Raw genomic sequence first — 21,686 nt, forward strand, 5'->3', positions numbered from 1 at the left:
CTCCACAGATGCTGGGAGGTGGTTCACATTGGGACAGTCCATCAAGCTGCTCACAGTCTTTCTCTTGCCGCATTTTGACCACAGACACAGTCGTGGTGTCAGTGTTCATGTCTGAATCCCAGAGTTGAAGTACTCACACAGAGCTGAACTACCTCCTTAAACTGGACATTTGTAAACCAAAGTTAAACGGAAACATTAAATGACCATTAGAATGATTATTTCCAAATAGTGCCGTGTTTCTGCAGGGGGTCCGGTTTTACAGCGTGCTCGTTTCATGCACATCTATACTTAGCATGCATGGGCACGACGACTGTTGGTGTACATCAATAATTAGTTTCTCTCTCATCCTCTGTTGCTCATCAGAAACCTGATCCTTAAGTTTACTCACTTTGAAAGCACACGGTGAGTTTAGTGAGCATTCAAGTTATTACTGAAGGACACCGCACCACTGTCACAGAGTACACTGTGCCAAGTCCACTCAGTTGTGTCTAACCTCTAACTTTCTGTAGTTATGCAACAGTTTGCCCTCTTACTGGTGGAAAACTAACAACTAGCCAAAGTACAACTCTGTCACCTAAAATATACGGGAAGTTTGCGCAGGTTCAAACTGACGGATTATTGAGCCCAACGATTAGCTTGTCAGGTTGCGGCATCCCTTGATGTTCAGACAAAAAGACCCCAACTCTAACCCTAACCGTTAATCGTTTTACTTCTCTTCGGGTAGTAGTGCAACAACTATATGTTCGTTGATGATGCTGATCATCATCATGATAGACAGGACTACAGAGCTGCACTGTGAGGATGATGAAGTGTTACGACTGTTAAGACGAGCAATACTGTCTCCAGTCAATTATGTTTAAAGACACATCCCAACACAGGACAGTCGGTATTACACACAGCGCTTCAGACAGTTTGTAGAAGTCTGTTCCTGACCCGAGCCGTGACTGGTCAGAGGATCAGCATGCACTTCGTCATTTAACACAAGAATGTGTGATCATATTACCGGTAGTAAGATGAGATGTGTCACGGAATGAATGACTGAGCCAGAGCAAAGCAGAGGGTACACGCAAACATGAAACCTGGAGGAAATCCAGTATTTATCTCGTAGTATGTGCTCTCATTACAGGAACAAGCAGGCCCTGGCAGGCAGCTGTTAGTTTAAAAATGTTTTCGCTTAATTTTGCAGTTAAATATCAGTGTTTTGTTGTTATATTGTGTTTTTTTTCAGCCGTTGTTTCCTGAGCATTGAGAATGCAGACGAGGATGAGTATTAACAGCTGATTAGTGGCACTACAAACCGGCTCACAGTCATTTATGATGTTCATAATAAAGATTTCAAGACAAAAGGTTGTGTCCCTTTAAGAGTATAACACAAGCATGCTTTAAAGGGAGGTTTTTTTTGTCCAATTTGTTCCATCTCCACTCAGCCTGCCAATTCATAAATGCTTTCTCCTCTGATTTCAACCTCCATCCATCCCGCTATTTTCTTTTTGTAGATGGGTTACCGTATTGCTGATAAAACAAATGGGTGTTTTCTTGAAATAAACTAGAGAGAGGAGAAAAGGGAACACACTGAGAAGAGCAGCAATGGTTTGCTGCAGTGGTCTACTGATCATTGCAGAATGAGAAAAACCCCGGTGGTCCTTCACATCAGTGACCCAGTGGACTGTCAATAAATCCATACAGTTGTTTTACCGGCCCCGTCTTTCTCTTTAATGACTCTCTCTATGTAAGAACGTTACCTGTGTGTTCTAGGACTTAGCTCATGGTTACTCACTCTTCTATATAATCTACAGTACGTGATCAAAATTCTATCCCAGCAAGTTATGTGCAATGATGTGAAATGACGCAGGGGAAAAGTATTGAACACACAAAGAAAGGAAGGCGCAAAACAGCATGGGAAGTCAAGCCATGAGCTGAACTCTTCAGTAGTTAGAAAGAATTCCTACCCTTTGTCAGGGCAAATTTGGTGAATTATCAGAAGAATTGTCCAAGAGCCAAGGACCACATGTGGAGAGCTTCAGAAAGACCCAGAACTAGCACGTAGAAGTATTTCAAAGAAATCAATTAGTAATGCCCTAAAGTGACTGAGGAAAAAGCAAGTTGAAGGTTGTTTACAGTTTGGTGCATAACATTGAGACAAGCCTGTGAAATACTGGGAGAACATAGACTGCTCAGGTGAGACCAAAATTGAGCTCTTTGGTTGTCAAGCTGCCCACCATGTTTGGAGGTCAAATGTCACTGCACATCAGCCCCAAAACACCAGACCAACAGTGAAGTCTAGAGGTGGGAACATCACGGTGTGGGGCTGTGTTTAAGCATACAGCACCTGCACACTTAATATAATGAAAGGAAGGAGTAATGGCAAAATGTACCCAGACATTCGTGATAAGAATCTAATCTGCTGCCATCTACCAGGATGATGAAGATGAAACGAGGGTGGGTGCCTCAGCAAGAGAACGATCCCAAACACACTGCCAAGGAAACTCTCAATTGGTTTCTGAGAATCTAGGGAAAGAACTAAAGGTCAGAGTTCACAGAAAATCTGAAGACTGTGCACTTGGAAGAAAGGGCTGTATTTACACCTGAGCAATGCATGTGCCTAGTTTCTCCACACAGGTGTCTTAAAGACTTAGAATTAGACAGACTTTAATGAAACTACTTTGTCACTGTAGCTTGTATGAATGTAACACATTCATAAAAATAGCACTACCAAAAAAGGCTTCATACAAAATATTAAATAAATCCCAGTAAGCTTGTTGTTGTTTTTCCCCTAGGCCATTTCACATTATTACACATAATTTTATATATGGACCTCTATCTACAATTTCTTTGCATGCGCGGGTGACTTTGTTGTTACCAACACTTGATCAAAATGTCATGTCAATCGCGCATTTAGAAGTGTATTAACTGAGAACAAAAAGTGAAGTGTTCTATATTTATGTATTATATATCGAGGGTAAGTAGTTTAACCTCACAGACAGAAACAGTTTACTGTTTCTTCTTTGGCTGGCATGCCTGTGTGTTCTTTGCTGCTCAGTAGTAGATTTAACAAGTTTAGTGTGTAAATGGTTAACAGCCTTAGCAAAAACAAGCTGAAACGCTGCTGTTCATGTCAAAAAATATAAATTTTTAATAAAGACACAGCTGAAAACGGACTTTTGGACTTTTTTTCGGGTTGAGAACCTTGCCTCTCCTGTTAGTGTATTCACTTTTATATAAAACTTGTGAAACCAACCAGAATCTCAGGAGGGTAGAACATAGACCAGTTAATAAAACTCAATGACACAGAATAAAAAAGAAAACCTGCTCTAGGCAGTGGCAAAAAAAAAATCCTCTTCTTCTCTTTTCCTACATCTTGAGTTCAAAGGAATCCTCAGAGTACTATCTAGCTCACTCCAGAAATATAACACTAAAAATCAATGAAAACTCATCTAATAAAAACATCTAAAAAGAAAACAAACCTGGTTGCTACATCTTCTATGTCCCTCCTTATGACTGACGACCTAAATTTAATTACAGGTGTCATTTGAGAAAAAAAAAATCAGCAATGAGAACATGAACACGGAGGCCTTCCCATGACAGTCCAAATATCTCCTCCATAGTTCCGAATAGGGTCTGTGAGACCTAGGCAGCATTTCACAACAAACATTCTAAGGGAAGCACGGTCTGAGGTAAAAGCAGCTCTTAACTGACCTGACCAAAGCCTAGTAAAATAAAGTAAAATATCAGCTGTGTTGGGGAACAAAAAATACAAACACAGTTCACAGGATGGACAGTCAGGCAGCTTCGACCACGCTGACAGTATTCGCAGGTTTCAAGGTTTAGTAACCTTGTTGTGAAATTCAAATTTTCCTTGAAGTCTAGTCAGACAGTTTTTTGTTTGTCTTCTATGTATGTGTCTCCCAAGCTGTGACTGTGGGAGATGTTGGTGAATAAAAGGACTGGGCTGCAGTGAAAAGTTTAAAGGTTGTGTTTGAAGTTGACAGCCACATAAGGAGAAAAACTAAAAGGTTTCACCGCAGGGGCCCACGGTGCCCGTGGAAGGTGAGTCAGCTCCACTGACCCCTCATCAGGGGCGTAAGCTCTATGAGGATGTGCTGTAAGAGGAGGTGGCCGTGCTCCTGCCTGTCTTACGCTCGTAGTTCACAAGTCTCTGCCCAACCAGGTACCTGGAGGAGGAACAGAAAATACGATTCACTGATACAGAAGAAACATAAGTTCACACACCACTGAAAGTAGGATTCCTGATTGTTGGTTCTTTTAAATTTCTACTTTTGTCGCAGTGGGCTTTGCAGCTCTTTTATTCTTCATTTGATGCCTCCCCAGAAGGGGAGAAGTAAAGACTGTCTTATTTGTCACTATGAAGCATGTTCACTAGAGCTGAGTGATAGAAACAACATAAACCCGTACCTTGGTGTGTATTTGTCCAACCCTTTTTGTACAGGACACTCAAGCTAGCATGGATACAGCTATCAAGCTACGACAGTTGAAATTTTAGTAAAACTGTTTTGACAGTCCACCTGTTGTTGCAGAAAATAGAATTTTAGCAGACTGTGTTAACTCACATTACTCACAAGTTTCTATTAGTCTTCCTGAACGTTAGGAGTCTGCTCACAGTGTCTATTTTGTTCAGTGACAATTTCAATAAAGTCAATTCAAAGTGCGGTCTCCGTGTGGAGGCCCCTTTGCTTTAACTTCCTGTATGACTGTCTGACGTCTTGGCATGTTGCTTCAGTATATTGACATAATCTGCAGTGTCTTCCCAGGGTTCCTTTGCTATGGGACTGGCTTGTACTTTTTTTGTCTCCTGCAGAGAATCCGTGTCTCCTGCATGGTCCCATTGTGTTTATACTTTCAGAGACTTGTTTGTAGAGACCACTGTAGTAACTTTGGGCATTTCAAAAGTTACTCCCAAAGAGGGGAGGACCACAGTTTTTTTTTGTTTGTTTGTTTCTGAGTTGATTTCTTTAAATTATCCCATGATATCACACAAAGGGCCCATATGAAGCTTCTTAAAACACAACATACATTTCTGGAATTGTGCTGTTTGAACTATGTAAACTACTGAACCCACTGGTATTGTGATATAGTGGATTATACAGCAAATTATCTATGTCCTAACTAACTTGACAAAATGAAGGTCCTGTCATAAAAAAGGTGGTGGTATCACCTGTCTTTGTTGGCACGGGAAAGACATTTATGAAATACTGACCAATACTGACTGACATCAAACCAGCTGTTACACACACAGTCTGCTGACTACTGACTGCACTACTACTATTAACTGGTAAATAGATAGACTGGGATCAAACAGAGCTCCTGGTCTTCATATGAAAGTTCACACAGGAAATGTTCAAGGCCTACTGACTTGTCATTTTTGATGTGTTCATAGAGACGTTTGAACTGTCGTATCTGAAAGAACAGAATGGCCAGCAGCATGACCACCATCAGCAGAAACGGATAGATTCTCCTCTCCACCAGTGTCTGCATCTCTGGCTGGACTCCTGCAAAGAATGAGAGACAAAGAGAAAGTGAGCACAGAGACAGAATCTGCTCTTCGTGAGCGCGTTTGTCTGGAATGTCCTGGCCAAGAGGAACTGATGACTGGAGAGGGTGACAGCAGATGGGGAAAGCAAAAAACAAATCATTTGGCATGATGCAGAAAAGACAAATACAATCAGCAACACCTTGGTCTCAACAACAGCTTAAATCTTTAGTCTCACAAGGGCTGGAAATTCCTAATTGACTAGTAGTTTAAATGCAACTCTTGTCCAAGTCAACATCAAAAACGCTATATTGGTTCCATGATTAGGCTTTGCATAAAAAGTAGTCCCCAATGAGCCCTGTGTCCAAATTAGAGACGATGGGCATGCATTCTTATGTTGGCAATAACCAGGAGTACATAGGCAACAGATAAAAGCTGATGTTTAGTTGCTCAAAATTGCACATTAAAGTTAAATTGTAAATGTTCCTGGTCTACTGCTGGATGCTACCATGTAATATTATGTATTAGTTTAGACCTGGCTCATTGTCTTATAAAAGCAAAACCGTGCTCTTCATGGTAAAATGTCTGTGTCAGTGGCGTCTAGTTGCTTTGAAGGCACCATCCACAGCAGTTCACTGCTTCACTTCCGTACTAGGAATCTTTTCTGCTCTGGTGTCTCTAAGTAATACACTGACTATTGATCAGCACCTCATACAATCAATAGCCCTGGACCTGATTGTTATATATATTTGAGACATATTTTGATTTATTTAATCAGTATAGTATCTGAATGACCAATAAAACTTAAATCCTAGCCCTAACCCTATTTCACTATCTGTCCAGGCAGAGCTGCAAAATTGATTACTTAGTTAATAAATCCTTTTGTTTATTTACCACTAACCAATGATACTGTCCACCAAAAGACATCACTTTTATGCAATGTCATTAGGAAAAGTATTGTTCATTATATTTTGTCATTAATTAGCACAGATAGTGACGATTTAACTTCACTCTGCAAGTAACAATTTATTATTTAAAATGTTATCTGTCACAAAATGCTACAATAAAAAGCATCTGTCCATCATAAACACCTTTCCTCTACTATCCTGAAACCTGATCCTATCTTGAAATGGTTGTTGTGGCACAAATAAGGTCCCAGAAAGTCCGTGCTGAACAAAGCTGCATTGGGACTTACCCAGCAGTGGTGTAAGACCTTTAGAGATGGTGTAGGGCACACAGAGAGACAGCAGCAGGACACAGATGACTGGGGCAGCCAGCCTTCGCACAATGAAATGGAGGTCGATATTTCTGATGCCGTTGGCATACACCTGGAGGAGAGAGCGATACTGATGTGTCTCCCTTCTTTCCTATGCAAGCTCAATTGATTTTCTCCTTAATTCTAAAAAAAAAGCCAGCTACATATGGAAAGCACATGCATCAAATAGCAGTGTTTCTGTTCTTGTTGACTCAATTAACATGAACAATGTGAGGCTCACCTGCTCGATGACGGTCTTAAGCCACCACTGAGGGCCCATCAGTGTTATGGCAGCAATGATTTTAGCATGAAGAACGCCCAAGGCCCAGTCCTACACACACAGAGCAGTTATTAAAATTACAGTGAATTAAACCCGCATAAAGTTTCATCTGTCTAGTTTTAAAGTGACATGCATGCCTCCTTAAGAAACACAGCCCTAATACGTATAATTTAATCTGTCATATACATATAGTCCTACCTGCCAGGGGTAGAAGAGAGGTGTCTGGTCCAGGGGGACTCTGAGAGGAGCAACAATGACCAGCTCAAACAGCAGACCCAACAGTAGAGGAATCACTCCAGCTAACATCACAGCTACCACCACAGTCTTAAGGATCTGTTCTCGACAAGACATCACATCCACATTAAAATACAACACATCACATAGGGAGCTATAGTTTTGCCACTGGCCGACAACATCCACATTACCATGAGAGTCCACTCATTGACTTTGAGCATGATGACCGTCCGTCCCTGAGGCATCCAGGACAGCATCACTGTGGCTGCTCGGATGGCCAGCCAGCAGACGTACAGACCACTGGCGGCTGTGTACAGCTCATGAACCATAGCGCTGCCCATCCAGATGGACATCATCCAACGACCCACACACACTGTGGAACAGGAAGAGGACAGGATAAGGTGGGGAAAAGAGAAAAAAGAGACGCATCTATAACAGATCGGGGAAGTGGAAAGGCAAAAGGCAGACAGTGCCTGCTTGTGGCTTACCCGGCAACGTAAGGCAGATCAGACTAGCTAGTAACAGCGTCACACACATCAAGACAATCAGCAGGACGATCTAAACAAGGAGACACACAAAATGACAATTTTTAAAGTGATGACAGGTAAAACCGCTGTGGCTCTGATGTGATCAACTGTGCAGGTCTCGGTCACCTTCAGAGGGAAGTTGATGGGCCTGTGGTACGGCCGGAAGCCCACAGGACCGCCCTGCTGCAGGATGGCTTGATGGGCAGCGTGAAGGCCCTCCCCTAGACCAGGGATGCGATTGTTGTTGTTGTTGTTGTGGTGACCAGGTGGGTTATTTGGCTGGTTGTCATCGTCTTCGTAGTCCCCCAGCAGGTATGAGTGAAGGTCACTGTTGGAGAGACATTTGAGCAATTACTTCCCTTTATTACTCTGTTTATCACTCAGACAAGTAAAAAACACTGCTGTGTTTTACCAATCAATAAACATGACAGGCATGAAAAGAAAGCAAACTGTATGTAATGTATTCATTGTACCTGCTTATGTATAAATAGTCAATGTATGTTCTATTGTGTGCATCTTCAGCCTTACAGGACGTATCCAGCTGTGAATGTCCAGGCGTGGACGAGGCGTTTGAGCCACTGGCGAGTGTGGCCCTGCTCCAGCAACGCCGGCAGAACAACCTGGAGTAACAGCAGCTCCAACGACAGCTCGCTGACCGGGGCATCGCTGCACAAGCAGAACTCACTTTATAATACACATGTCAATACAGATAGTAGCTCACTTTCACTAGAGGTATTCTGTTTCAGGTTCTATCTGACGTCACCTTTAGGTTTTCCACAGGGGAATGTTGGTTATTTAACATACCTGTAAAGCATGACATTGTAGGGAAGGAAGGTCGGGAAGAGGAGTTTAATGATTCTGATAGGCAGCCAGAGCATCAGCAGGACTATGGAACCAAACACCACCTAGAAAAACACATGCAAAAAAACAACAACAAAAAAATGCTAAATATCCCTAAGAGAATTACAAGGTCGAATTACAACTGACAAACATATGTCCTTTGTGGAAGTGTTCAGATCAACCAATATAGAAGGATGTCTGACATTACAATCTGAGAGAAAAACAGCAATAAGTCTTTCCCAGTATCCCTGGTTCTAGCCGCCCACAATATTTCTACACTGAAATGTCAGGACTGTTTGTCATGTTTACCTACAAGTAATTCAACCAGTTGACATGTGTGCAACAACTTCAACCTGTATTTGAAAAAGAAACTGAAGAAATATCTTATTTTAGTTGGAAAAATGCTTTTGCTCTATTGGTATCTAGTCTTTCAGACAGCTTTGGTTTTATTTGCGCAGGCTGTGACAGATCTAAGATTTCTTAAGAAATCTTAAAAAAATTATCAAATTTTATTAAACAGTGATCAAAGCATTTGTATTAGTAATAGTTTAAACAAAAATCTCATATCTGTTTAGTCTGAGCTCATTGCTGCGGTCAAATTAGTACTAAAGAGAAATGTGGAGGTTGTTGACGGAGGATATTTAACTAACCACGGAGAGTATAAACCTCCGGAGGTGTCGGTAGATGGGCAGGTGGATCATCTCTTGGACTGGGTTGAAGTCAGGATCATTCAGGTTCCTCAGGAACCACAGCACACCTGGTCGGAGCACCTTCACACACACGACCCAGCTTAAGACTTTTTTTTTTTACATGAATGTGACTTGATGGTGACCTCTTTTGATTTTCATTTACCTCTCTGAGGAGAAGGATGAAGGAGGCGAAGTAAAAGACGTAGACCATACCAACCAGCCAGTGGAGGAACATGGTGGTACCAGGAGCGGTGTCAAAGCTCTGCTCTCTGTCCTTCAGTGTAGCATCAAACATCTCCTGTAATAAAAAACAGGACTGCTTTTTAATACAAATGACAGAATCACGGTGTGTTTTTACAACTTGCAGTTATTAGTAGAACTTTGAGATTTAGTTCTTTTGATCAAATTTGCACACACATCATCGTCATCATCATCATCACTGCAGTCTATTTGGTTAGTCAGTAAGTGCCAGTACGTGGCCGTGCCAGCAAGATCAACTGACTTCATTCTGCATGTTTGCCTTACCAGTGAACAAATATCCAGCCACCAACCACAAATCAGCGGGAACAAGCCGATCTCCATGACAACCAGCAGGGACACCTGCGTCATATAAAAAAAAAAAAAAAACGCTTGCCATTTAGTTGCTGTTTTGATGCAATTATAATTTTCCTAATTACTGTTTCCACCCAGCTTCGCTAGCTTGATAAACACAGAATAAGAAGAGATTACTGAGAATACATCAGATCTGCGCCTCTCTAGTTTACCTTGACGACGATGTAGCAGACACCCAAAAGGCGTCTGGATCGCTGGAACTTCACTAAAGAAGCCAATGCCTGGAGGAGGCAAAGTTAAGGACTCACAGGACACATATCATTTAACATGAGCACACTTAGATACAGTACACACACAAGCAAAATGGGACACTAGTGTCAGACTTTTGTCTGACTACGGAACTGATTAAGGGAATGTGAAACAGATTTATTATAATAGACTTAAGACAAACATAACATACATTTTAAATAGAATCTATACTGTACATAACACATCTAAACACAAATTACATCACTCGTTCAACAACTACACCCTATGTCCATGAGGCAGCATTTATAAAATGACATTTATAAATTTGTAATATGTAGAGGATACATGGCAGACAATGAGTGCTCCGGCCAAGAGGATGTACCCCAGGACAGTGGTGATGAGGCCATCAAAGTGTGAGGCTTTGACCTGCATCGTCAAATACATTCCTTCAGTGCAGTGCACACTCAAATACTGCTATGGAATTCAAAGAGTGTGAGCACTTACGTAGTCCTCAAAACCCAGTCCAACCACTGAGAAATGGCCAATGTGGTATGGGCAAAAAGCTAGAGGAAAAAAAAAACAGTCTCATTTTAAAGCTGATAGTGTAGAGAAACTTAAGAGGGATTGTCTCAGACTTCCATCACTGACCTATGGCTTATACTGTGTGTGTAGCACAGAACACGGACAGAAAGCCTCATCGTTTCTTAAAGGTAATCCATGTGAGTTTGACTTACCAAAGACCAGGATGAAGAGTGTGTTGAGAGACACAACCCAGAAGACATGCTCCTAGACAAAACACACAAAAGATGCATCTGTTAATATCAAACAGTGGCAATACAGCTGCCTATGCCTTTTGAAATTGCCTAATGAATATGAACTAAGACAAATTCAGACTATGGAATTATTTTGAAACCTCAATATTTCTGTAATCTTCTGGAAAAAGGGTTCCAAAGGAACATACATGTATTTTTGGACTTTATATCACTCCGTGTTAATGTTTCAATGAGAGCCTTCTAACAGATTCTTCTTCTGGAGAAATCAGAAAGCATTAAGGTGAGGTTGCACAGATAATGTGGGTGGCAGGTGAATCCTCAGTTATACTGTGGAACAGGCCAGCTGATTTTGACAATGTTTCATCTTTGGTAGTGATTTAACAAGGCACAATACTTCAAGTTGCTTGCTACAATTGAATATTGGTGTAATATCTGTAATGTAAAAAGACAGGTCCTACTCCATATTATTTTAACATCCAAATATAAGTTCAAATGCTGAAAGGAAGAATTGATTGCCAACATACTTCCATTTAATTCCTAACTTTTGGTGACTCACATTTTACACTGTGTAAAGGAGTAGCATCAGAAAGAGTGTGTATTTACCAGAAAAACTAGAGACCCATCCAGTCCTAGCATCTGCAACACAAACAGAGCGGTGCATTAGAATCAACTCTTAAAAAAACATATGACACCGACACATTTATCGATTCTACCACAGGTCAGCTACAAATTACCAAAAGAAGAAGGAATTAGGAGTATTGTGTATGCACACTACAAATTTCTCCTCATGTAGGATGTGTCCTAGCTTCGTCACACCACTTTGCAGAACACAAAGAATAGACTAAAAAAATGAAATTTCCCACCCTTTCCCATGTCAGCTCTTCTGCTGCACGGTCCCACTCCAGGGCATTCCAGTTCAAATCTTCTGGAAAGCAGACACAACAGACACAGTAAGGAACAACTACTGTGTACTTTTAGGGGATTGGAAAAGACAGTTCACAAAAATCTTTACTTAGGTCAACAACATAAACACAATCTCTATACACAGTCAAGCGTCCTCAAAAGCTGCATCCTCAAAAAGAAGACTGGAACTTCCCTTCAGTTGAGCTGTGAGTATTTTCTCCTGTTTCAAAATGAACATCAGTTCTGTTTAAATGATCACTGACCTTGCCCTGCATTATTGGCATCGGCAGCATCTTCTTCCCTGCCTTCCTCATCGTCATCCTCTTCTTCCTCTTCGTCATCGTCCTCTCCATCGTCGTCATCTTCATCTTCATCCAGTTCAGCCTCCTCTCCGTTGTTGCCGGCTTCATGAGGGTTGGCTGGTGCCAGCCTGTCTGGAGCCACGTCTGCAGGGTTCTGGGCAGCTGCAGCATCTGCAGCAGCCTGTGCATTAACGGCACCGTTACCACCTGCACCCTGCAGAACCATGTAATACCTACAATTAACATGGTTGTAGTATTCTTCTACCACTAAAGTTGTATTTTCTATCCAGATTCTTGTAGGAGAATACAAATTACTGCCGCCTGCTGGTATGAAGTGTGATTTGCTTTAAAGCAGGTAAATAACATTGGTGTCAGCTGGCTGTTTGCTCACATTTTCATGCAGGCACAGGTGAATAGAGATAACGTCACAGTCAACCTATAATTGTTGTTTTTTCTTTGATGTGATTTAGGTGCATTCGTACCATTAAAGGTATTTTTTGCCACACTGAATTACTTGCTGTACTGACATTTATGATCCATGAATGAATCGTGTCCAATTAAGAAATTTGCTATTGTGACTATTTTTACAGGAGTATAAAAGACTGATAGAAAGATTCAATACAAGGGATTCAGGGAGGGAACATGGAGAAGGTGGACTTCTGATAGATAATAGTGTGAAATTCTGTCATAATCGACATCAGAAATCCTTCAGTAAAGGTCAAAATTGTTTACCACTCGGTCATAGTGAGTTTGACATTTTGTTTTTATCTGTTATTATTTGCTCATTAACCACACTCAGCTTTGATTTCTGGCAGTAACCAAGCACAGCTTGGTAGATAATAGTCTTGAAATTTTAAAACATAGAAAATAAATCAAAATACCACTCTGTCATTAGTGTTGGAATTTCGTTTATCTGTAATTGATTTCTCATTAAAACAACTCAGTATTGAATAGTGAGTAGTAGGTAATTTTAGTCAAAATACTTGTGATAAAAAATGTTCAGTTTTAAGCAACCCTTACTTTAGGAGTAAACAATCAAACTAAAAAAAAGGGGGGGAGCATTACGTAATTTTGAACGCTAACCTGAAACTGTGCCAGTTATGCCAGAGTGCATCAGTGGAAGGATCCATGGGAAAGCTGATAGGCTTTAGTAAATCATTACATTCCCACTCCAGACAAACAATGTACCTATTTCTTCATAAACTGTGCTCACCTCATTTGCAGGTGCGGGGCCGTTGGGTTGGTTGGGAACCAGAGGAGGCTGATTCTGCTCTAACCACTGAGGGGCACCACCATGGACAATCTGCTCTCTGAGCCACACCAGGCTGATGAAGGCACACAGTGTGCACGTGACCACAAAACAGCCCTGGAGGCAGTCAGCAAGCAGGTTCTGTCTGCAAGGAAGACACATTGTGTTGTTTCTACACCATATTTTTACAACCACTCCAATGTTTACATCTTTACAGGCAGTTGAACATAGAGAGAAAAACTGATTTCTCATTTGGTTCACTAAAAACTTTATAGCAATAATATACATTTCTATAACTACTGTTTATTAATAACTGGCATTGTAATATTTTGGCATTATACTTCTTTTAATGAAGTCGATTGGTTGATGATGTATACAGTATAATTATATACCGTAAGCCTATATTGGTGCAGTTGACTGACTATATATCAGTGCGTTTTGTATATTTAATCCATTCATTATATGTTTAAGTTTATTTCATTGATTCGTTGATTTCAACAGGTCAAGTCTACATGACATGTAGCTCACGCTACATAGAAACACACAAAGAAAACCACCAATAAAGCAATATGATAGATATGAAAAGGAAGGGCCAAGACCAGAGACTTACGTTGATAGCATATCTAACGGCAGGGTAAGGAGAGAGCTCACGGAGCCAGTAAATAAACACTTGTAGATACGACCTGTGAGGAAACCAGACATAGAAAATTTCATGTCAATTTCAACACCATGAGCATGATTTTAACACATACCAACATGTGTTTTATTGCATATTTAACATATTTATGTCAGTTTAAGTTTGAGTATACAGTGGGGGAAATAAGTATTTGATCCCCTGCTGAATTTGTAAGTTTGCCCACTTCCATAGAAATGATCAGACTCTGGTTTTTATGGTTGTTTACTGGTTATGGGTATAGACAGAATATCAATCGAAAATGCATAAAAAACACACAATCTAAAAGTTACAAATTGTTATGTATTTTATTAAGGGAAATAAGTATTTGATCCCCAACAATTCACTTAGAATTCAGGCTCCTACAGATTGGCTGGTGCGCATGTGGCACACAGCTGTGCTCAGTCAACTAATTACCAATACTCCTGATCTTAACTCGTCATGTATATAAAGCACACCTGCTCTAAGAATCAGTTTCTTACATTCCAACTTCTACAGCACCATGGGCAAGACCAAAGAGCTGTCAAAAGATGTCAGGGACAAGATTGTAGACCTGCACAAGGCTGGTATAGGTTACAAAACCATCAGCAAAAGGCTTGGTGAGAAGGTGACAACTATTGGTGCCATTATTCGCAAGTGGAAGACCCATAAAAGGACCATCAACTGTCCTCGGTCTGGAGCTCCCCGCAAAATCTCGCCTCATGGAGTGAGGATGATGATGAGAAAGGTGAGGGAGCAGCCTAAAACAACACGGCAGGAGCTTGTTAATGATCTGGAAGCAGTTGGGACCTCCGTCACCAAGAAAACAGTTGGCAACACACTGCGCCGTTATGGATTGAACTCTTGCAGTGCCCGCAAGGTCCCCTGCTCAAGAAGGCACATGTACAGGCCCGCCTTAAGTTTGCCAGTGAACATCTAAATGACTCAGAGAAGGCTTGGGAGAAAGTGCTGTGGTCTGACGAAACCAAAGTTGAGCTATTTGGCATTAACTCGACCCGCCGTGTTTGGAGGATGAAAAAACGTGAGTATGACCAACACCATACCCACGGTTAAGCATGGAGGTGGAAACATCATGTTTTGGGGCTGTTTTTCAGCAAAGGGTACAGGGCAACTTCACCGCATTATGGGGCCAATGAATGCAGCCATGTACTGTAACATCTTGGACAAAAACCTTCTTTCCTCAGCAAGAACACTGAAGATGCCTCGTGGGTGGGTTTTCCAACATGACAATGACCCAAAACATACTGCCAGGACAACAAAGGAGTGGCTCAAGAAGAAGCATATTAAGGTCATGGAGTGGCCTAGTCAGTCTCCAGACCTTAACCCGATCGAAAACCTGTGGAGGGAGCTGAAGCTCCGAGTTTCCAAGAGGCAGCCAAGAAACTTGAAGGATTTAGAGACTGTCTGTAAAGATGAATGGGCCAAAATCCCTCCTGCGCTGTGTGCAAACCTGGTGACCAACTACAAGAAACGTCTCATCGCTGTGCTTGCCAACAAAGGTTTCTCTACAAAGTACTGACTTGTGTTGTGCTTGGGGATCAAATACTTATTTCCCTTAATAAAATACATAACAATTTATAACTTTTAGATTGTGTGTTTTTTATGCATTTTCGACTGATATTCTGTCTATACCCATAACCAGTAAACAACCATAAAAACCAGAGTCTGATCATTTCTATGGAAGTGGGCAAACTTACAAATTCAGCAGGGGATCAAATACTTATTTCCCCCACTGTAAGTGTATAAGTGATTAATTTAACACAGGAAAGAAAACTGACTGGGAGTCAATTCAAAGGACTGTTGGGTTATTACACAAACCTGCCAGGTTTCCAATGATAAATGCTTGCCAGAAGTGTCAAACTAAGATAGTGTAAGCTTAGTTAAATATTATTTAATATTAAAATATTTAATATTTCAGACATTTGTGGCTGAAAACTAAGGATGCAAATAACCATAGTTTTGTCTGATCAAAGGTTTAAAAAAGATCCAGAGGTTTGTAGTTTCAGACTGAATTATTTATATTTTGTAAAGAAAATACAACAATTAATCCACTATCAAAATGGTTGCTAAGTCTGTCAATTAACAAATCAAGCTCTATATAACCTGTAACATCAACTTATCCCTAAACTTTGCAACTGGCAAGAGTGACTGTAATTTGTGTGTTTTCTGTCTGTTTCTAAGTTTTACCCAAGATGAGACTTACATGCTGTGAGAGGTACCACACCGAGCCAGGCAAATGCCACCAGTGTGTAGTGGAACCAGTATCTGATGGCAGTTCCAATACTGGTGACCAGCCCAGCAAAGATGTCCTGCACAGGCAGGCGAGACGGCATGTCTGGAGAGTAGACTGGACAAAAGAGGAATGTGGAAGTTGAGAGAAAGGGACAGTTATAATTAATCATCAGAGCTCAAAACAAGAGAACGCACTGTTAATGTAGGAAACGTATTCATTGGAAAACAATGGACTTACTTGGTGTAAATGCAAACCTGTGTTTGCATAATTCACAGTATTCTTTTCTGCTGTGTTTTAACCACTGCAGTAAGCTGTGAAAACAACAGGACATCAGATGAGTTCGCTCTTTATATGCGATGAAACGTCTTCTTTCATGATTTTGTGAGCACTTGCTGACTCTCCAAAATGTGTGTGTAAACTAGGTATACAAAAAAACTTAACACAAAAGTCAAGAGAAACTGAATCACAACATTGCTTAAATGATTGATTTTCTCACTGTTTGACATACCATTCCTGGTGGATGAATTTGATGCTGCCAGTACAAACACAGGGGTGGTAGAGCGGTTTGTCCTGGGTCCCCTCTGACCGACATACCCGACAAATGTCCGCTGTTAAACACATACACAACAACATCAGCATGGCTCAGCCGCGGATTCTGCAACATCTCATTTGACTAACCTGACAATCCATTTCTTCTCTTTTCATTTCTTAATCCAGACCCAATGACACTGATTTGATACATTTGTGATGATTTTTAGTGCGGGAAGTGACTGCAGTGAACAAAGCAGGACAGGTCAGACTAGGGCAAACTACAGTATAATCCTTGGATTACCTGTGTCACTGGAAGACTTAAATAAAGAGACTATAATTAGGATGCAGGAGCATGACTCTGGTGAGGAAACCCTGAGTCCTTTTTAGTAATCACATCACTGCACACACTGTTGTATGTGTTAGATGGGAACAATTCAATACAATTTAATTTATGTATATGGCGTCCATAATAATACAAATTGTATCATGACACTTTACAAAAACCGACCCGAATCCTCCAGAGCAAGTCTGAAGGCGATGGTGTCAAGGAAAAACTCCCTTTTAACAGGAAGAAATCCTGAGAAGAGTATAACAATGTTCGGTCATAATCGTTTTTGCACTACTTACAGGTGTGTTGTTTTTTTATTATTTTTATTTATGTTATGTATTTCTTCTGTTACTTAATTTTTTACCCAGCTTTTTCATCGGTGGCATAAAGTTTTCTGAATTTGTACCCAGGTCATATAGAGGGAACTATCTGCCTAAGACCGGCCAGGTACAAACAGAAAAGAAAGAACAGCAGGAGAAACAAGATAAACATACATTTGTTATAGCTACATACATCTGACTGAAGCACACATGTAGAATCTGATGATAATACAAATACAAGATGTAGCTGATGATGTTACCTGACAGTTTGAAAATATAAGACGTAGGCAGAGGTAGGCAGGTCAATATTATCGTTACAATAGTAATATCAACCTGTCCTGTCTTCATGGCCTGCAGTTACACACTCTTACGTGAATGAAAAATGAGTAGGCGTTTACAATATTATTTACTGTAACGTGTAATTAAGGGAGGACTTAATGGAAACAAAGTTTTGCTCAACCTCGCAGTAAAAGGCAATAAATTAAAGCTTTTTATGTGTAAACTTACATTTATGAATGTAAAATTTCGCCAGTAATAACCTGAGATTAATGATGAATGAATGCCTTAGTCAAAGAAACCGAACAACACATCATACCGAAACAGCCTAAAGTTTTTTTGTTTGTTTGTTTTTTCAATATTATTGATAACAAATTTACGAATTTCACTCCAGAGGTTGTATACAATGGGACAGTGCCAAAAAAATAAGGAGCGCTGACTGGTCGCCATGTAAACGTAGCTTGTTTATGGGACAATACGTAATGCTGGCATAACGGTTACGTTGGCTATATTTATTACACGCTTCACTTGTAACTTGATAATTAGCCACTGTATGTGTGGCTCAACTGTTAAAATGTCTTCCGCTGCGACGTCCGTGGTGGACACCGCAATTCAAGTGCGGTTCATGAACGTTTGTGAGGGCAAAACAGAGACAGGTTTTATTTAAAAGCTGACGGCTAGCGGGTGTAAGCTACCTGGCTAGCGGTTTCTTTCATGCTAGTGAAACTGTTAGTTTGGAAGAAACGTGGGCTATTTCGTTGCCGCCGTCCGAATTTAATAGCGGCTTAGGCTGTGACACATGCAATGGTGTTAAGAGTGGGATTTAAGCACTGAACGTTAACAATTAGTGTAATGGAGTTTCACCATTAGCTACCTTCCTCAGCGGTGTCCATCTTGACTGCTCCACAATAGTCCGGTTAAGTCAGCAGTATGCAGCGATGACCGCTAGCTATCTATGTGTAAACATTTCAGGTTAGTTTTTACTTCACGCTGCGAGTGTCGCTGACGTCAACGCACTTATCAAAATGACATAAAGCTTGTTTTACTTCATGGTTGTCAGCTAGCGGTCAGGACACACTCATAGTCACAACACGTGATCGTGCGCCATTTTCACCACTAGATGTCACCCAATGACCCGGCTTGATGATTTTCAATCGCACACAAGGTATGTGATACAGTGCATTAGGTTTGAATAAAAATTCAGACAAAAAAACAGTCAGATTTCTTACAGACAAATATATTATGAATACGTTTGCATTAAAGCTTTCACACATTGTATAAACAATGCAATTTGATCAGCATCTTAGCCACAGGTTATCCAACTATTAGACCTAATGATTTAGAACTTAAATTATTGTGTACATGTTCTTCAATCCCTGGTCTGGTCTTAAGCATCTACATCTCAAATGCAAACTGTCTTGACTTTAACACAAATGTAGCCAGTCACTTTGCCTTTCTTGCTTTTTTCAACCTTAACTAAAGGTTATACGATGATGAATGCACTGTGTGAGGCTGTGTTCCCCAGCAACTTTCAAGAAGTGGTGTCAATACACCAGAAAGTCCCCCTCAGCAAGATCTGACAGCAAACTGTACATGTTTAAGTGTGTCAATCTGATGTGTCGCATTTTTCTGTCAATGTCTCTCTTCTGATTCCACGTTGCAGGTGTGATTTAAACGTCTCGGCATTGTACACCCACACAGTGTCTATGCCCTCGCCGGTGGTGTGTTCAGGGACCCAGGTAGGGAAGGGGAAGCGGCAGGCGACCACCTTGGCTGTGCTCGGCAGCTCACTTGCCAACTTCAGCTCCAGCTGGTCCATCTACAGAAACAGACGGCAACATTTACAATATGAAGACTAATACTTTAGGATTTCCAAAGCTCAGTTGTTAAGATCAAATCAAGCAGCAGAATACCGGGTAATGGAGATAATTTACTGTACTGTTTTAGTGACTTTTCTCTACTATGCCGATCGTCTACAACACTAAAACCTCCAACCAGTTAAGTGAGTAACAGTGATGATCATGTAATAACAAATGTAGCCTGGCATTTGTGTGAATGTTACTCTCATAGGTACCAGCACATGAACATTGTTGCAGACTAAGCCCACCATCATAGCAACAGCAAAGGAGTATTCTCTCCTCCTGGTCCCAAGTGTTCACCAGCTAAGTGATGCACACCCAATTACGCGATGAAAAATAAAACACGATATATCAGACCAGGCCACCTTCTTCCATTGCTCTGTGGATCCATTCTGGTGCTCATGTGGCCATTATAGGAACTTTAAGCAGTGGACAGGAATCAGCATGGTCAACTTGACTGGTCTCAGGCTATGTAACCTTTAAAACATAAACTGTAACACACTGTGTTTTGACACCTTTCTCTCAGAAAGGTCAACACCCTGTGCTGTTCTTCATGTTTTTTGAGTTGTTCCTAAACTGGGCTGCTGCCATCAAGGAGTGTCATCGCTGTGGGGTGGGGGTTCCTGGTCTGTTCTAGGTGGGTGGTACGTGTCTAAGTAACATCCACATGAATGGGTGGATGCCTAAAAGGAACATCAGGTCCAAACACTGGTCCAAAAGTTTCCCAGCAGAACATTGTATTGTCACAAAATGGCCAATATTATTTACTCCTCCTGTCAGTGGTCATAACGTTATTCCTGATCAGCGAATGAGAAAAATAAGAACAGCCTTTACTGTCATTGTCACTGTCACAGAGAACAAACTGAAGACTGCAGGACAAAAAGCAGAACTCACCATTTGAGGAACACCAAAAATGACAACGTTGGAATACTGAGCAAAACTGACCTAGGAAAAAAAGAGAGAAAGAAAGGCAATATACGTTTTTAATGCTGTCGTTTTGTTACACTCAGTGACACCTGATGTCGGTAACAGAAAGCAGACTAATGGGGTAGGACTGACCTTCCACAAGTCAGAAATGTGGAAGGAGGTTGAGCGGTGGACTCCCTCTCTCCAGGCCTTGTAGCGAGAATACCACACCAGCCAGGGGTTGAGCTCAAAGCCGGACGCATGAAACCCATGTTTGGCTGCTGCGATCACCTGAGAAAGGAAGAAGGGAAACAGAGCGTCTCAGAAATGTGCACATATAATCATTTCGATGTAAAGAATGTCTTGTAATCCTTGTGTTTCTGCAGCAAGTACTTGAGGCGTGTCATGTTAGGCTAGACAGTAAATGTTTTTCAAACAGTATATGTTTAAAAAATAGGAGGGTATGCTTTAACTTCAAAGACAGTAATACAGTAAAACTAAGCTAAAGTATCAGTTTTGTAAAGTGTGAACTTAAAGAATCAGTCACTAGAATTGTTAATTATGAGGAACAGCACTTACTATCCTTCCATCTCCGCTCCCTATATCCACCAGGGTCCCAGATCTTGCCTGCAGCGCCTTCAGGACGTTCTCCACCTGAGCTGTGGTGGCCGGGACAAACGGGAGGCAGACTCTTCTCAGGGCAGGGGCGACAAAAGGAGCAGCCACGGCGTACAAGGCGACGAGCGAGCCTCCCACCACCCCCGTCACGACGAGACCGAGGCGACTTCTGGCTTTTCTCTCTTTGAAATCTCCACTAGACTGCTCCGGAGAGAAGTAAAGCTCCTCTTGTGACATGGCGTTACACTTTATAGATATACCTAGCTAACGTTAGCTGGACTCCATGAATGACAGTTCTGGAGCTAGCTTGCTAGTCGCTATCCAAGGTTAACATGTCATAAATAAAATGAAATATTTCTTAAACAAACCGCAAGTTGCGAAAAATGAAAAAATTAAAGTATTAATTAAACACAGCAAAGGGATTAGCTACTGGAAAAGTAACAGTCTTGTTATTCTAGTGCATGATGACCTGTGCGACCGTGTTGTCAGCCCGTGTTGATAACAAAGAAAGGCTAACGAAGGTTCCTCCACAATTCGTTCCCTGCTGTGTGCAGCACAGGTACGCAAATATAATTTAAATATAATACAAATAAATGCATTC

General features: G+C 41.1%; 2 protein-coding genes across 4 annotated transcripts; both read right to left on the minus strand.

The window, feature by feature from the left end:
• Positions 1–3,109: 3,109 nt before the first annotated feature.
• Positions 3,110–18,812, minus strand: LOC125010371 (E3 ubiquitin-protein ligase MARCHF6-like). 3 transcript variants are annotated; one of them, XM_047588952.1, is made up of 26 exons: positions 18,577–18,812; positions 16,756–16,855; positions 16,485–16,558; positions 16,218–16,361; positions 13,952–14,024; positions 13,306–13,486; positions 12,054–12,273; positions 11,751–11,812; positions 11,491–11,523; positions 10,849–10,900; positions 10,619–10,677; positions 10,460–10,540; positions 10,078–10,146; positions 9,839–9,913; positions 9,477–9,611; positions 9,275–9,394; positions 8,589–8,689; positions 8,313–8,450; positions 7,911–8,112; positions 7,746–7,815; positions 7,449–7,630; positions 7,222–7,356; positions 6,985–7,074; positions 6,684–6,816; positions 5,372–5,507; positions 3,110–4,172 (listed from the first exon to the last, which is right to left on the minus strand). In XM_047588952.1, exons 1-26 carry the CDS (start codon positions 18,593–18,595, stop codon positions 4,088–4,090), a joined length of 2,769 nt encoding a protein of 922 aa, XP_047444908.1. In that variant the 5' UTR covers positions 18,596–18,812; the 3' UTR covers positions 3,110–4,087. The 3 variants fall into 3 exon arrangements, with proteins under 3 accessions (XP_047444908.1, XP_047444907.1, XP_047444906.1); XM_047588951.1 differs by having other exon boundaries at positions 11,751–11,809; positions 12,054–12,306; XM_047588950.1 differs by having other exon boundaries at positions 12,054–12,306.
• A 109-nt stretch (positions 18,813–18,921) lies between these two features.
• On the minus strand, positions 18,922–21,567 carry atpsckmt (fATP synthase c subunit lysine N-methyltransferase). Its single transcript, XM_047588954.1, has 4 exons — positions 21,047–21,567; positions 20,621–20,758; positions 20,456–20,506; positions 18,922–19,521 (listed from the first exon to the last, which is right to left on the minus strand). The coding sequence occupies exons 1-4, from the start codon at positions 21,320–21,322 to the stop codon at positions 19,309–19,311; spliced, it is 678 nt and encodes a 225-aa protein (XP_047444910.1). The 5' UTR covers positions 21,323–21,567; the 3' UTR covers positions 18,922–19,308.
• Positions 21,568–21,686: the final 119 nt, after the last annotated feature.

This window comes from Mugil cephalus, chromosome 7 (genome assembly GCF_022458985.1).
Source record: "Mugil cephalus isolate CIBA_MC_2020 chromosome 7, CIBA_Mcephalus_1.1, whole genome shotgun sequence".
NCBI lineage: Eukaryota > Metazoa > Chordata > Actinopteri > Mugiliformes > Mugilidae > Mugil > Mugil cephalus.